The sequence below is a fragment of the Trichomycterus rosablanca genome, chromosome 4 (assembly GCF_030014385.1).
Source record: "Trichomycterus rosablanca isolate fTriRos1 chromosome 4, fTriRos1.hap1, whole genome shotgun sequence".
Classification (NCBI taxonomy): Eukaryota; Metazoa; Chordata; class Actinopteri; order Siluriformes; family Trichomycteridae; genus Trichomycterus; species Trichomycterus rosablanca.
The window spans coordinates 31534309-31551762 of NC_085991.1; the positions used below are offsets into that span (position 1 = coordinate 31534309).

At 38.0% G+C, this 17454-nt stretch overlaps 1 protein-coding gene across 1 annotated transcript in view; it reads right to left on the minus strand.

The window, feature by feature from the left end:
• Positions 1–17454, minus strand: part of arrb2b (arrestin, beta 2b) — a 92463-nt gene that overhangs the window by 8792 nt on the left and 66217 nt on the right. The window contains exons 2-10 of the mRNA XM_062993199.1: positions 14928–14958; positions 12692–12752; positions 10173–10217; positions 9851–10047; positions 8263–8322; positions 8118–8185; positions 3738–3873; positions 2374–2458; positions 871–943 (exon numbers count right to left, since the gene is read on the minus strand). Coding sequence (XP_062849269.1) covers positions 871–943; positions 2374–2458; positions 3738–3873; positions 8118–8185; positions 8263–8322; positions 9851–10047; positions 10173–10217; positions 12692–12752; positions 14928–14958 — 756 coding nt within the window. The remainder of the gene's footprint in view (positions 1–870; positions 944–2373; positions 2459–3737; positions 3874–8117; positions 8186–8262; positions 8323–9850; positions 10048–10172; positions 10218–12691; positions 12753–14927; positions 14959–17454) is intronic.

Consider the following 17454-nt stretch of genomic DNA (forward strand, 5'->3'; position numbering starts at 1 on the left):
CAAAACAACAATGTAAAGAAGGCAAGAAAGGATAAAAATAAAAAAAGTTGAAATAAGATTATTATTACATTTAAAGTTCATACACTATGAGAAACGTTTGCCAAAGCAGTATGAGGTTATAATCATTATATACTCCAAACAACACTTGTACAATTTTTTTTCTTACGTTTATTAAGGGCTTTCTAAAAATAATGCATTATTTGCTGGGTCAAAAAGTTCTACTGACAACAGCTAGTGCCCATGTAAACAGTGCTGGTACTACTGCACTTATTACAAAGTAAGTCTCCGCCAAGAAAACCAAGATTGTCAACTTAAGCTCAAAAAAATTATCTAGAGGGTCAAGTATATTTTAAGAACCACAAAAAAAGATAAGCAAGCTGTACATCAGATCAGCATTTAGCCCAGAAGCCCATGCTCCTGCTTTTTCTTTGTACTGTGTGATCAAGAACTTTAAGGTGTTGATAGTGAAGGCACAATTTTTTCACAGCAGCCTTTAAGCTCATGACAATGTACAGCTTGCAGGACTGTGGACTGTTTTTGTGATTGTTTGTTAGGGTTTTCTTACTGACCTGGGCAGAGACCACTGTTCCATGTCATTTGTTGCATGTAAATTAACTGGCTTAATTTATATGGACCTTAAAATTATCATCTGTTATGACACAAATGTCAAACAAAACTAAGATCAAGTGCTGTGTGTATATTTTTGATCCAACAGGCATTGCCATATTTTCAGAAAATTCAAAATACAGTTATAAAAGAACTCAAACTGATGAGTTTCAATGTTTTAGTCACACACTTTTATTTCTATAGGAGGTGTAAGAGAAATGTGGGGTAAAAAGAAGGATAGGAGGAGGTATAGGGGGTACTCACTCAGCTTCTACCTGAGCCACAGGGCATTTGTACTGTGCAGTACTGAACAGACAGATATCAGCATATTGTCGCACTGTGGGGAGAAAACAGGCACAGTGTAGGGTTAGCAGGGCTGGATGGAAGCAGCATCATTATTTACTGCACACACAGACACACACACACACACACACACACACACACACACACACACACACACACACACACACACACATGCAATACACACAGGTAACTCACCCTTAAATACAAGTCAAGACCAAGTTTGTTTCACAAACAGATGCCCTTACATTATAATCTCTGGTTTTATTTACTAGTGATTGTTACAAAAAGACGTACTGACTAAACTAACACAGTGGAAGAGCCCAGTAATTTAGTAATTTGTTTAAACTACACGGAATTACATACATTAGATTTTACAGCTGGTTTGAGAGCACCTGGAGGTGCCCCAGATTAATCAGGGGTGCTTTTTATACTGTTGTCATTACAGCCCTTAACAGTACTAAACAGAAGTTGTTATCACCACATTATCCAGTGTGTCTGGTAATCAATGAGTGCAATGCAGCAACACAATCTATTTTAGGGCCTTGACCACCCCTCCAGACATTGCCAATCATCTCTGGGGATTCAAAACCAGGATCTCAGCAATAGTGGGTAAGTGTAACCTCCTGCTGCACCACATGTGTCTAGTAATGTTATTTAAAAAACGTGCAACCCAGTATTGTTGTTTGTTTCATAGTGAGTTTCATAGATTCAGGCTTATTCTGGGGGGCAAAATTCTTCACGAGAAAAAGTCTGAGACCAGTAATTTTTTTTTTTTCTTAAATTTATAATGATGTTTGTATTACTAGTCTTGAACTTTTATTTATGGCAGCACTTGAAGACAGAGAACCAAGTAATCTGTAACATTACATAATGCTTTTTGGAATACTGTAAAACTATGCTGGAATAACATGAATAAGATTTTGCATACATTTTGAGTCCACATGGCCTCAAGTGCATTCTGACATTACAACAAAAGTGGGAAGGATCATTATATATTCCATCAGTAATAATCTAACCCATATGAATAAATAAAGATAGCAGCAATATTTACACAGTAAAAATAATCAGTATCCTTTGCTGCCGTTTCCACCTAGTACATATGCTAGGATTTCCATTAACGCTAATGCTAACACAGTTAACTATTGCAGCAATATCGACAATAAAATACAAACTAAGGAAGCACTCTAAGTAAAAGCTACAATAACATTGATGTTTCTATGGTAACACAATTATTGACTACAAGTCTCCAACAAACAGATACAGAGATATGCTTGTAAAATACTCCGGTCAGTAGGAGGGAAATGTACGAAAGATGGATAATAGGGTGTAATATAAACAAGAAGAGAAAGCATACAGACTGTGAAAAGGACAGAACAGATACACAACATATAGTTAACGAATTTAAAAATGCATTAAAAAAAATTAAACATCATGAACCATACATTGTTTGTTTCAGCTGATTACCTGAGATTTTGATTCGTTTGACAGTTTTGGTGGAGTTGTTGGTAACATGGACGTTGACACTGATGGGTTCTCCATGGTAATAGAGCTGAGACACAGTAAAAGGGGAATAGTTAATAGCTGTAACAATACATCTTAATAAAACTAATTAAGTAAAGACTAATTTGTATTTTATTTAATCGTCTTAAGTAATTTTTTTCAACTCCTACTACTCATATGTTCACTCATTTACTTCTACAGAAAAGCCATTTTTAAGAGGTGGGTGAAAACCTGCTCAAACATGGGCAGAACATGCCTTTAGACAGAAAGTAACCACATGGGAGACCTGAACCCAAGACCCTAGGGCTGTGTAACACAAATACTACCTGTCATACCACTGTCCCACCCATATTAATATTGTTTCCTCTACGTATGTATCCTCCCACATCCCAAAAACATGTAGTGGCTACTTTATATTGCCCTGCAGTAGTTTAGAACTGTCAATAGTGTATTCTTGTTCTGTACCCAGTTAAAACATTAGGACCACCTGCCTAATTTGCTTTCATCAGTCTACAAAAACATCTGAAGGAGTCCTGTGATATCTGGTTCCAGTAAATTAACAGCAGGTCCTTAAACGTCTATATATTGCCAGGTGCATGGTCCTATTTTGCATCCTGGCATCATTGCCACATCGTGGTCATAACAATTTGGCCCTTATCAAAGTCACTCAGGGTTTCATATAGCTGCAGTTATCTGCTGCATTTAGTATCTCCCTGACCGTGACATGCACAATTGTTACAAAACAGATATCACCATGCATATTTTTAGTGGACGGTCCTGAAGTTTTGCCTCATCTGTGTTGTTTGTTAGGTCTGTGGATATGCTATCTCCACTGATATCTCCATTATTTACATGTTTCCAACATGTAAATCTCCACCATTTGGTGTTCCACATCAAAACAGTATACTATTCCATTTAATCAAAATGTACTGTATCATTATTTGTCAGTCTTAATAATAAATAAAAGTGCAACAAGGCTAACTGGTACATATTATTATTTAAAAAGTAGAAATGTGCATAGAACAATGGCAAGATGATTTATTTATGAAGTCATGTTTTACACACTTTGGTTACATTCATGACAAGACAGGTAATTACTGGTTACACAAGATTCATCAGTTCAAGTCTTTTACATATACTTTTGACCACGCACTGTATTAGTAAAGGCAGACATATGATTGAGAAAGTAAAGGCTAAAGAGCGCTTGGAAAAAAACAACCCCCTACAATATAAAATACATCCAAACATATGCAAATCATATATGCAAAATCAACTATTCAGAGTGAACATATCCAAGTGTAACTGTGCATGAGCATGCATGTTCACACCTCTTTATCAAGTGACGCCTCTAGGTGAAGGGAACGGTCAGACATAAGGAAGCTGCGTGTTGTCTCCACCATGGGCTGTGGTCCTGGCTTCTCTGGAGCATATTGCACCTTACGGATCACCAGTCGCACTGAGTTTCTACACAATTAAACACACACAAACACATATGTACATTGCTCAACAATCTGCTTATCATTTTACACATACATATAATTACTCAGTGGAGTGGATATCTAGTGTAAATACTTCACATATAACATTATCTACACTATTAAATGTAGATACACACGCAAAGAAAGCACCTACTGTGTACACATTACAACCTGTTCAGAGAGCAGTTGACTATAGGACTGTTTTAATTATTACATGCCTAAACATATTTTTCAGAGCAGACACAATTAGATGGATTTTAGTGTCATTGGTTTACACTGCATCATGCAGAATGTCAAGAAGATTTTTTTATGCATTCGATTGAGACAAATAAAGTATTTCTACAAACGGTCCCTGAATAAGTGCACTGTACGATGACTAATTGTTTAAGAAAAATGTGGCTCTATATATATATATATATATATATATATATATATATATATATATATATATATATATATATATAATTTTTTTATTTATTTTTTTATTTTTTTAACCAAATTAAATAATCCAATTTACACTTATCATTTATCAGTTTATATTTATAAATATATATATATATATCAGTGGCGGCTGCTGGTCTTTCAAAGATGGGAAGCTCATTGTCGTCTTACATCATAAAATTTGTCAATTTATTTATATATAAATATATAAATTCTCCCCTTTGTTAGTTTTCAAGAAAATGGCATGAAATGGGTTGCAGTTTGTCTTTCGACTTCACTCGCAAAATCCGCGATGGTACTGAAGCTCCGAGCGACAGCTGTCAATCAAAACGGGATTCAGCCTTTCGACTGATCCTCCAATCATCTTGCAGAAGCTCAGCGCCCAGACCCGCCCACAGCCCCATTCACCCCCAGAGATGCTCAGCGTCCAGGGGCGGGACAAAATCGTGGCATTTATCCAATGACCGGCGAGTTTCGAAGCCCATGCAGCCCCATAGAAGCAAAGAGACGCTCAGCGTCTGCGGGTAAATGCATTGACGCTCCGGGAATGTATGAGTTAAGTTAACAAAATCGAGTCGATTTGTGATAAGTAGCTGATTCTGAATGAACTCGTCTTCAAGATGAACGTGTTCTAACGCATTTGTAGTCAATGAAATGTTAACACAACTGTACATATTTGACCATTTAATTTTTGACATTTTAGGGGAAGCTGAGCTTCCCTTGCAGTCTTAGAGAAATCGCCACTGATATATAATATATATATATATATATATATATATATATATATATATATATACACACACACACAGTCCTACGCATTATTAAAAATTGGAAGGACAGTGGGGAAACATCATCTTCAAGGGAGGAATGTGGTTGGAAAAAAATCATCTTGAATGATCGTGATCGGCGATCACGTAAACGTTTGGTGAAATCAAATGGTAGAAAAACTACAGTAGAACTCAGGGAGCATAAAAATTGGACTCTGGAGAAATGGAAGAAGGTCATGTGGTCTGATGAGTCCAGATTTACCCTGTTCCAGAGTGATGGGCGCATCAGGGTAAGAAGAGAGGCGGCTGAAGTGAGGCACCCATCATGCCTAGTGCCTACCATACAAGCCTGTGGGGGCAGTGCTATGATCTGGGGTTGCTGCAGTTGGTCAGGTCTAGGTTCAGCAACGTTATGTGCCCAAAGAATGTGGTCAGCTGACTACCTGAATATGCTGAACGACCAGGTTATTCCATCAATGGAGTTTTTCTTCCCTGATGGCACGGGCATATTCCAAGATGACAATGCCAGGATTCATCGGGCTCAAATTGTGAAAGAGCGGTTCAGGGAGCATGAGACATCATTTTCACACATGGATTGGCCACCACTGAGTCCAGACCTAACCCCATTGAGAATCTTTGGGATGTGCTGAAGAAGACTTTGAGCAGTGGTCCAAATCTCCCATCATCAATACAAGATCTTGGGGAAAAATTTATGCAACTCTGGACAGAAATAAATGTTGTGACTAGGGATGTCCCGATCACGTTTTTTTGTTCCCGATACCGATCCCGATTATTAATTTTGACCCCGATCCGATACCGATTCTCAAACCGATACTTGTATTTTCTAGATATTGTCTAGATAAGAACTAGATAATACTGTTCACACAGTGCACACTTCAAGTACATTACAATTATTCAAATTAATCCAGTGTATATGTTTAACAACTAAATAGCTCTGCAGTGCTGAAGGGAAAAATGCTGCATCCAAGCTATTGCTTAATGTTTTCGTACTTTTACAAAATCAATCAAAATGAGTGAGATAATTAGTTTTACTTTAAACTTTACATTCAAAGAAAAAAAATGTTTAATGCAGTGATACACTAAAAATGAACAGAAATCTGTGTAGCAGCTTAACTTGAATATAAGAAAAAAAGCTACTTAAAAGCATTACAGTAAAACCTGAATACCAAAATAAAATGGAAAGGCTCTTTTGTTATGAAGGAAAGCCAGTTCTTAAAGTGCTTGTATTGTGACAATGGTTTGATGGACGTTTGCACACGAAGTGAGTGTGTTTTGACCCTTTAGGCCTTCCATAGAACATGAAATAGCGTGCTTGACTCAACTGTCGGCTATTCGGTACCGTAACAGAAGAAGTTAATAAAGTGTTCTGCTCCCGACAATATGTGAATATACTGTGCATTTATTTCTTTATTAAACGAGTGCATCACTATGTTGTTTTGTAAACCGGAGTGATCCTTAACTCACACACACTCTCACACATGAACGCAGCTCTGCTCCCACCGCCTCGTGAAACGCTCACACTGCAGACGTTACACTTCACTGTTGGACTTGTTTTACTTTCCAATTTAAAGTATTTCCACACAGCGGACATGCTGACGTAACACAAAAGATCGGGATTAAGATCGGGTTTAGTAAAGCCGATACCGATCAATTAAAAAATGCCTTGATCGACCCCGATCTCGATCTTTGAGATCGGATCGGGACATCCCTAGTTGTGACAGTACAGAAGCTTGTGGAAACGATGCCACAGCGAATGCATGGCGTAATCAAAGCTAAAGGCGGTCCAACCAAATATTAGAGTGTGTGATCTTTCAACCAAATTAAATAATCCAATTTACACTTATCATATATCAATTTTTCTCCCAATCTAGTCGTATCCAATTACCAGATTGCATTATGCTTCCTCTCTACCGATGCTGATCTCCACTCCTGATTGAGAGGTGTGGGACTGACACACGCCCCCTCCGACACGTGTGCAGTAGCCGACTGCATCTTTTCACCTGTATGAGATGAGTTTGTATGCGCATCAGCTTTGTGGACGGAGAGTCACACCCTGATCAAAGCATTATTCCTCGTCTCTGTGCAGGTGACATCAATCAGCCAGCAGAGGTCGTAAATGCATAAGTTATGAGGTCCCTGCTCCGACTCCCACCCTGTATGAACAACAAGTAAATCATTGTATATGTAGCTGCCCAGCCCAGCCGGCTGGCAGAGCTGAGTTTTGAACTGAGGAGTTTGAAATGTCAGCTCTGGTGTGCTAGCGTGTTTTACCGCTGTTCCACCTGAGCGGCCTTTCTAGGTTTTTAATCTTAAACTGATTTTCTTTTACCAACAAAGGCATTCTTGGCCCTTTCAACATCAAGGCCCACATATTTATCATTCCTATACATACATTAACTACTCTGTTTAAAATGATTATTTTAATTCATTGTGCTGACAATATGCAATATAAAAATAGAACCAAAGCTAAACAGATATTTGTTAAGACAAAACTGAAAAAAACATCTGTTAAAATATTAAAAATTAAAAAGAAAAAAAAAAAAAGAAATCCATTTGTTTTTGGTCTAACCTTGGCAGAACATCCAACCAGACATTAGGTCTGCACCTTCCACAGCTGCTTTTAAATCTAGATTAAAATCTAGTTTTACCAGTTAGTGTCTGATGCTTCTTAATAATTGTGCTGGTTTTTGCTTAGTTTTAAATCTTGTCTTAGAAAGTAAAAAAAAAAAAAAAACAGAACAATAATAATTATATTCACTCTTTGTAATAGACTTAAATTATATTTTATGACAATGTGTGTTTACTAGCTCAGTATGGGCTTTAGCTGGGTTTATGTTTGGGCACTATCTTATGGTCTTCACAATCTTAACAATGCTGATAAAAACGTGTGTTGTTTTGTTCATATTACACAGTAAAAAATGTGCATTTTGATTGTTTTTCAATATGCGTAGTTAAACTAGCTGATTAATATCATTAAAAAGTAATAGTGTATATTACTCACCTTTTGTGAATCTTCTCATCCACCGTTTTGGCACAGAAAGCTCTGATCTCAAAGTCTACACCACATGCCTACAGGAGTAAAAATAGAAATGTATTAGTAGTAAACACGCCACTAGACCATAACGTTTCTGTCTAGGTGATTTTACCTTGCCCGTGTCCTCTGGTCCAGGTTGTAAAGTGACTGAGCAAGGGAGATTCTGAGGAATCTGAAAATGAATCAGCACAGATTAAAGGTCTCTTTAAATGCCATTGGTACTTGATATATTATTAGAATAAGCTTTTCCTGCCCCTCATCACACTAAATATTTGATGGTTGTGTCAATTTCCCGGCTGAAACTGGTAACCCTCAACATAGATGATTGTTATTCTGGATTAGTTGACAATTGAGCAATCAATCGTGAGGATTTATTCTAGTTTTGTTTGCTTTATAACTGCAATAAAATATTCTACAATAAACTTGAGGAACCAAGAAGTGCTACATCTACAAAACTTTTTATAAACAGAGTTTGTTGGAAACATATCTCACTGTTATAAATGAATGGCTCTATTTTGTCTACATTGTATTATGATGTTAATTGTGACAAATACTGATTTGATACATTTACATTTTCGGCATTTAGCAGACGCCTTTATCCAAAGCGACTTACATTGCAGCTACAGTATACCGTCTGAGCAATTGAGGGTTAAGGGCCTTGGTCAAGGGCCCAACAGCAGCAACCTGGCAGTGGTGGGGCTTGAGCCAGCAACCTTCTGATTACTAGTCCAGTACCTTAACCACTGGGCTACGGCTTGCCGGCTTGATAGTACAGTGGTACCTTGTAACTCGACTTCCCCTAAATTCGAAATCTTTGGAACTCGACGCACTTTGTGGAGAAATTTGTACCCTTAAACTCATTGTTTTCCTTAAACTTGAAGTGTTCAGCTTTTAAAAAAAAAAGTATTTATTTAATTTCAAATTAACAATTTGTTCAGCACTTGGCTTGATTGGTGCGATAAAACGTCATCAAAGTGCAAATATGAGACCAATCTGCATTTGTGTGAAATAACCGTCAAATCCACTTTGACAGAGTATCTGTGTTTAGCTGTATTTTTTCCTGTTTTACTTTTAAACTTGTGTTATAGCTCGGGGCGCTGAGAAATGGTGAGAATCAGCTTTTCAGGGTCTAAAATGCTTATCATAAAAAAATGATTGATGTGACGTAATGTACTGTATTAAAAGAATGACACAGAAACACTACACCTCTCTTAATTATTACTGCTCATAAGTTCTCTTCACTAATGAAATTCCCCACTTGTTGTTTTAGTACAATAAGTCATGTAAAGCTTTGTGCACTGCCATTTTTTTATAGATTTTTAACTGTGTTTTAATTGAGTTTCAGTGTTTTTTATATTACATTTGTGTTATTTTCATGTGTATAAGTGTCAAAAACAATCCCATTATTTTACATTAGCCTAAAATATATGCAGTTCCATGAGACCATGGAACACATTAAAAGGTTTCCCATACATGCTTATACCTTAAATTCGATGCTAGTCCCAGAACCAATTGACATCAAGGTACAATTGAAGACAAGGTACCACTCTATTATATATTTTAGTTATACAATGACTCCCTTAAAGTATAATGCATAATATAAAGGGTACAATTGTAATATAAAAAGCTTACTAATAAAACATATAAAAGCAGCATACTTATTTAGTGATCAGAATAAGATAAATTAAATTTCTAATTACAGTAAAGTTGAAGGGGTGTGCATGCTGGCCGAGTTTTTTAAGCAGGCGTTCCTGTAGGCGGCTAAGTGGTTTACGCTCATCGGGCAGTGGAGGAAAAGCCTGGAAGGTAGAGATGTACAGGTCCTTCCTGAAGGACAATCCCAGCACGTCCAGGTCCTCACGACCATAACGGAATGCACATGTCAGAGTCACAAACACTGCAGAGTAATTCATCAGGAGGAAAGAAAAAGTGAAACAAGTTTGATCAGATCAGAGATTTGGGCACCAAATGGCATCAAACCATTAATTTACAGGTCTTACTCACGTCGGCACATTAACCCACCTTTTCTGTCTTTAAGGTATTCCGGGTCGACCAAAAGTACTCCATCTGAACTCGGACAACAGAAGAAAAATAAAGTTTAATACGCAAACACACACGCACGCACACACATAAACTCTGGTAATTCTGTTTATGCTCATATTACACTGCAATACTGACCATTTTTAATCCTATGAACTTTTAGAAATTTAAAAACACTGTGCAATTCCAAATTGCCTATATTGAAAGAATCAAGATGAGGTTTAAAAAATTATGTAGTGAGGTCTATACCAATTTCTCACTTAATATATTTAGTTTTCCCCATTTTTTCCCCAATTTCCTCCCAATCTAGACGTATCCAACTACGAGATAACATTTCACTTCCTCTACTGCTGCTGACCTCCATTCCTGACCGAGGAGAGCCGTGACTAAAACACGGCCCCTCTTACACGTGTGCATTAGTTGACTGCTTCTTTTCCCATGCATGAGGTAGGTTCATATAAAGATCCATATCGGACACTGAGAGTCACACACCAGTCTCCAATATCCCCTGTCTCTGTACAGCCAGCAGAGGTTATACCCCTTTGTTTTTACCAATATGACCTTCGAATAGCATGACACTTGCACAAAGGTAAATCATGCTAGTCCACTACTGCTGGAATACAGGCTTCAAATCCCCTGCAATGCTATCAATTAGTTAAGCATCTACATACAGACATGATTGGATATGTCTGGGGATGGGGGGAGTCTGGATTGAATAGGCATCTGAGTCGGGGTGTGTTACTGCATTGCACCCAGTGATTTTGGAAAGCTAGACCACGCCCCAACCCTCACCAGAATAATGCAGTAGTAAAAACATGAAAATTAAATGAACTTCTGAAGCTTTAGGCAACCTTCAATGGTCCATTATCATCGTCATTATGCTGAAGCAACTAGTATAGACAACATACATCAGTGTGAAATGGCGCACCTTACTCTTGTATGTACTTGCCAGGTGAGATTAGTCTGTGCATTAATGCACTGGAGGCAAAACAGTCCTAACCACATTGTTCTGTACCTGGTAGTGTAAATATATTGAAACACTAGTTGGTACTGTATTTGCAGTTGGCCTTGGATGGCTGAAGCCCTGCAAGGGATTGGCACCCTGCCCAGGATATTCCCACCTTGCGCTTAGTGTTTCCCAGTAAAACCAGATCCGCCGCAACCCTGACCAGGATAAAGCGGCTGGTGAAAATGAAAATATCAATAACTAGCTAATTATTACTAATTATAACTAATTATTAATAAATGAACAAAACACACTAACAAATGACAGTCTGGTCGGGCTTGAGTGTTTTGCCAATTTAGGTACATTAACATACAGAGCCTAAATACATTTTCTCAAAAAAGGCTTCTGTTTTACACTTTCACATTAATACTTTTAATCTTATACCCCGTTATAGCACGTTTGAACAGCTACTCAAACAATACCAGCTGTCACTTAGCTGCACGCACTAAGTTACAGTGTAGGAGGCAACAATTTCAATAATCATATTGTAAAATGGATATAATTGCAGTATTTAAGGCTTAGAAATCATGCGCTTCAGTCCACATACACATACACATAATCTCCTTTATTACTGGAACTTCTGCCTCTCCTGATGTTTACTAAACAAGCATCTAAGATTACTGTAATGGAAAAAGTGAAAGTTGCAAATACATCCAGTCACTAAAAAGGTCAAAGAAAATCACAGGGTCTAAAAAAGTGCAGAACAATGTGGATGTGGCCATGCCTAAGTGCCTTTTTGGCTGACAGATTAATTTAACATTTTGCAAGCTGACTTAAAGAGTGACTTTACATAAGCAGGGGTTAATCTGTTTAATTCGTCCCCGGTGTGTTTATACAGCACCAGAATAGACGGGAACATCACACTTATGTGCACCAAATTAATAACCTTTTTTTTGGGAATATAAATTGTTTCTTAAAGAGATGGACCATTCACTGCTTTGTGAGGCTGATACTGGTTGCCAGTTGTGTAGAATGATCAGAAACTTCTTGACATTGGGCAGAGGCAGGGTACGGCAACACTGAACATGGTTTTCATTCGGTAAAGCTATTTAAGGATTGTGACAGTTGTTAGTACAAGATGGATGGATACAGTTAAAGGAACAATGAACAAACCATTAAGAAGCCTGAATACCCAAACAGAAGACAGAGTGTTCTGAAGAAACACAATCGTCGAGTCCAAAATCAACTTGACGACGCTATTAATAAATCACTACACTTGCTTATGCATATAACCAGTGTAAAGTTGCCTTTTTAGACTGCATTTTGTCCAGTAACAAAGCAAAAAATATTCTCTATAAAATATTACTGGCACTGGTTATTACTGGTCTGTCAACAATACAGCTGATTACTGAAATTACAAACTAATTAAATAAACAATATAGGCAGATGGTTAAGACTTTTTAGATTCTCCATTGTAAATGCACCCAAGTCTGTATAGGTGTGCTGGTTTTGCTGGAGTTAACTACATTGCACATGATTAGCTCTTTACACTTACCGACTGGGTCAACATGATCTAGATGATCCACAAAATCTCTCTTGCCCAAGTAGACTGTAAGCTAGAAAAAGAACAAAACATGACCCTTTTAAAGCTTTACCTTCTAACATACCTGTCATGATTATAACATATAAAGCAAATCTCATTTTCCTGTGTAATTTATCTGTAATCTTTACTTTTACAATAATGCTTGTACATGCACTGAAAAACACCATGCTTTTTATCACTGACTTAATCCAATCACTGTCATTTCATAATTCTATTACTATCATCAAGGCTTAAAAACAATAATGTCTGCTGGAGATATGATAGATTTTTTAACATAGGTTACTCAAGGTTAAAATCTGTCAAAAAGGCCCATCCGCCAAACATGTACAATGTCTATTTCAGCGCATTTGTATAAATCATAGTCAGGGATATATTCAATGTTGGGCTGATGGTACTCACTCGTAGTGCTCATGTTCAATGCAGCAAATATGGGTAGCCATAAAGACCAGAGTGACTTTGTAATGAATGGGCTGAATTATTTCCAAAACAGCAAGGATTGCTCACAGTAGTGACATTGGTCCAGTGGGACATTGGCCCAGTGGGACAATCCCCACACCCAGCGACAGGTTGTTGAATGCCAAAACTGGATGTTGCCAAAGGACAAGGATATGGTGACTGGTACAGACCAACAGAAGGGCTAGTGTGGTTCAAATTTTAGATCATTTTAATACTGGTGATGAAGTAAATGTGTCACAACACAGTGCAGAGAACCTTTCTGTGTATGGGGCTAAATAGTCAAAGACCAGTCAAGGTTCCCACACTCACTTTTGTCCACCATCAAAAGCATCTAAAATAGGCAGGCAAGCATTCGGACTGCACATGAAAGCAACAGCATTTACTGGTCAGATGAATCCTGTTTTCTCCAAGATTATGTGGAGAGCTGGGCATACAGTATATGCATCAATTACCCGAGGAAGAGATGGCACCAGAATGCACTGTAGGACTATCCACCTCACAACATACAGAAGTTGAAGAACCTTCTGGTAATGTCCTGGTACCAAATACCACAGGGTGGGTCTATCACAGGGTGAGTCAGGTGGACCTCTGTACCTGTGACCTATTGAAAGATTAACCCAATGTATGTAATGCTTTACCATGGGAAAATGACAATGTGGCTAGAGCTACAAAGAGAAAGGGATACAAAACTAACAGGTGGCCAAAATAACAGAAACAAAAGGAAAACAAATGAAAATATGCAGTCAAAAGTAGAGAGAGCAGATAGGAATGGGACAGAATCAGAACAAAAACCAGTTGTCACAAATGAGTCATCTACTCAGGCATGGCATGTTCAGACCACTGGCATGTTCTAAAAAATAGAATAAAGAGAGGGAACTCTCTTAAATGGCAGTGGTTATGAAAGAAGAGGAGCAGCCACTCCACCAACTGACGGAGCCAGAGTTCAGTGTGGATTCATCTGTATGGTCTGCTCATAAAGGTGTTGACATACCACCCCTGGAGGCTGAAGGGCCAGACCAAGCCTGGCATCACAGCCTCAAAGAAAGTGCCAGCAACCCTTTGGTGAAAAGCCCTGATGAAATAGACACACCTACACCGGGGGGAGAATTAATGCTTAATATGGCTGTGACCAGTGACTGCTGGTTAAAGGAACTAAAGCTGTCAGTCATCTGTGCCTTCATGCTCCTCTGCAATCCATTATGACATGGCTGGTGGGAATAAAACTGTTGTCAGCGCCCCATGTCAAGCTTTACGGCAGGTAGGCTTGTTACAATTTTAATAACAATTAATCATAAGCATACATTTTTAATTAACAGGCCAATCTGCACATTACAGGCCTTAGAGCAAGGGTCACCTATGGAAATGCACCAAACACCTTCATACTTTTATTACTATGAATGCATGTGTGCGACCTGTAAGACCAGCTTTTTTCAGTGATGTGGACTGTCATAGCCTAGCTCACAAATTTGTTGAGAACCACTGCCTTAGGAAGCAAATCAGAAGACAAATATTTCTAATGGGAATTATATAACAAATCCATGTAAGCACAAGACATGGTTATGCAACAAACAGTCCGAATCATGCTGAAGTGACCCTGAGTCACTAAAAACACAGACTAACACGCACATACAAAGAAGTACTCCTTTGCTTTTGGGGTGTGGTGAGGAAGAAGGATCCACAATGGGAATACTATAAGAATGTACAATAAGAATAATAAAAAAAAATGACTTACTTTGCAGTTGGGGCTGGACTTCTTGAAGACTCTGTACAAAAAACAAAGAATACACAATAAGATATTCTTATTAGTAATACACACCACTAAAATCTAATTTGAATTTAATACAACATGATATAAATACAAATCAATTTAGTATATTTAAAGACAGAGGGTCAAAGTCATTATAAAATCATTTATTAAGCATATATAAGCTTATTGTGTAATGGAATATAACTTCACTGCAGGATGCTAAACACCCATACCTAACAGCAATTAAGAGTCTGTCTAATAGCATGTATTTAGGAGGTGGAAGTAAACTGAAGTTCCAGAAGCAGACACAAAAAGGAAAATTCACACAAACACAAATAGAGCTAAGGATCAAATGAAAGACCCCAGAGCTAAGAGGCACTAGTAATACCTGATGTGCAATCATAATAAAAGTGTCTGATTTTAGTATCACTATCAGATCATTATTTTATCAGCAGATAATCTGACATCTGTACTGTATTGAATATGGAACACATGGGTTAAAGACATTCCTGCCACACACCTTGCTGTATGTTAATTGTATTGACTTGTATCTGTAAACAAAGCCCATTTCCAGTACATTTACATTTTCAGCATTTAGCAGACGCTTTTATCCAAGGCGACTTACACAATGAGCAGGACACGATGAGCAATTGAGGGTTAAGGGCCTTGCTCAAGGACCCAATAGTGGCAACTTGGTGGTGGCGGGGCTTGAACCGGCAACCTTCTGTTTACTAGTCCAGTACCTTAACCACTGAGCTATCACTGGCCAACAGTAAAGTTGGTATATTATAAAGTATGTTTTGGATGACCAATTTGTTTCTTTTGTTAAAAGCAAATTTGGGCCGCTCAGGTGGCGCAGCAGTAAAAACACATGCTGGAACCAGAGCTGGGATCTCGAATACTTCGTATCGAATCTCAGCTCTGCCTGCCGGTTAGGCTGAGACATGAACAACGATTGGCCTGTTGTTCAGATATGGGTGGGATTAAGCCGGATAGAGACTCTTTCATAACTAATGCAATTACGACCTCTGCTGGCTGATTGATGGCACCTGCACAGAGATGAGAAAAGAGTGCTCTCAGGGTGTGTCTCTCCATACACAGTACTGCACTGCACTCGTCAAAGTGTAGGTGATAAGATGCATATGGCATTCTGCCCATGTGTCAAAGGGGGCGTGGGTTAGCTTGGTTCTCCTCAAGCAGAGCGGGAATCTGCATTGGTGGAGAGGAAGCATGATGCAATCCGGCAATTGGACGTGTTAAAAAAAAAGGGAGAAAAAGTGGAGAAAATGCATAAATAAAATATATATATAAAAAAAGCTAATTTGGAATTTGATGCCTGCAACACAGTCAAATTAAAAGTAAAAACATATTTAAAAATATTACAGTTGCACCATTTTAAAACGTTCCACAATTAGAAGTTAAATTGATAACAGATGAGGGTATCAGGACTGGATATAAAAGAAAAGCCAGCAAATGTTCAGTCTTTGACAATTTTGATGAGCTGATGAGCCACATCCTATCTTGCAGTCAGTTCGAAAAGAAAATTTTTCAATACAAGATTGCAAATAGGTTAGGTCCATGATTCATAATACTGTGAAATGATTTAAAAAATCTGGAGAAATTTTTGTCCATATTCACAGCCTGTTTAATGTCCCCTTAGAGAGCATTGAGTCAGAAACCGTCATGCTACTGTAATAAATATAGCCACATGATCCTGAGAACACTTCAGAAAAGTGTTGCCACTAAACACAGCCCGCATCAAAAAAATGCAACATGAAACTATTACGTAAAGAGAAAGCCATATAACAGTTCTATGCAAAACACTATCAAGATCTCTTGGCTTGAGCTCATCTCAGATGGACCAAAAGACAGTAGAAAAGTGTGCTGTGGTCTGATAAGTGCAAATTTTAGCCTGCTTTTGAAAAAAGACTATACAGACTGTCATTAAAAAAGATGCAAAAAGCCAACATCTGTCATAATATGGGAATGCGTCAGTGCCCACTGCATGAATGACCTGCATATGTGTTAACGTGCCACTGACACATAGATGTATATTGGGGTTACATCAAGGTGATGCATTTTCGTATGAAGTCCATATTTCTTTTTGCAAGACAATGCCAGGCCTCATTTTGCACATGCTATGGCTTCATAAACACTTAGTCTGTGTGCTGGACTGGCCTGCCTGCAGTCCAGATCTGTCTCCTATTGAAAATGTATGGTACAACATAAAGAGGAGAATCAGACAAAGGTGACCATAAACTGCTGAGCAGCAAAAGTCTCTTATTATAGCAAGAATGAACAAAAGTTGAGTGTAAGGGAGTCCAATCAAAGCAAGGTATATATCATTTAAAGGCTTCTGAATAGTAGGAATAGATTCGTGTTTTTTAGCTAACAAGCTTGGTTGTGAACAAAAACAATTGTGAGACAGTAGTAAGAAAGGATGCCAAGACAAGGATAATAATGACTACTGAAAAATAAATGTGTATTTGTTGTTGCTGTAATCATGTTGTTG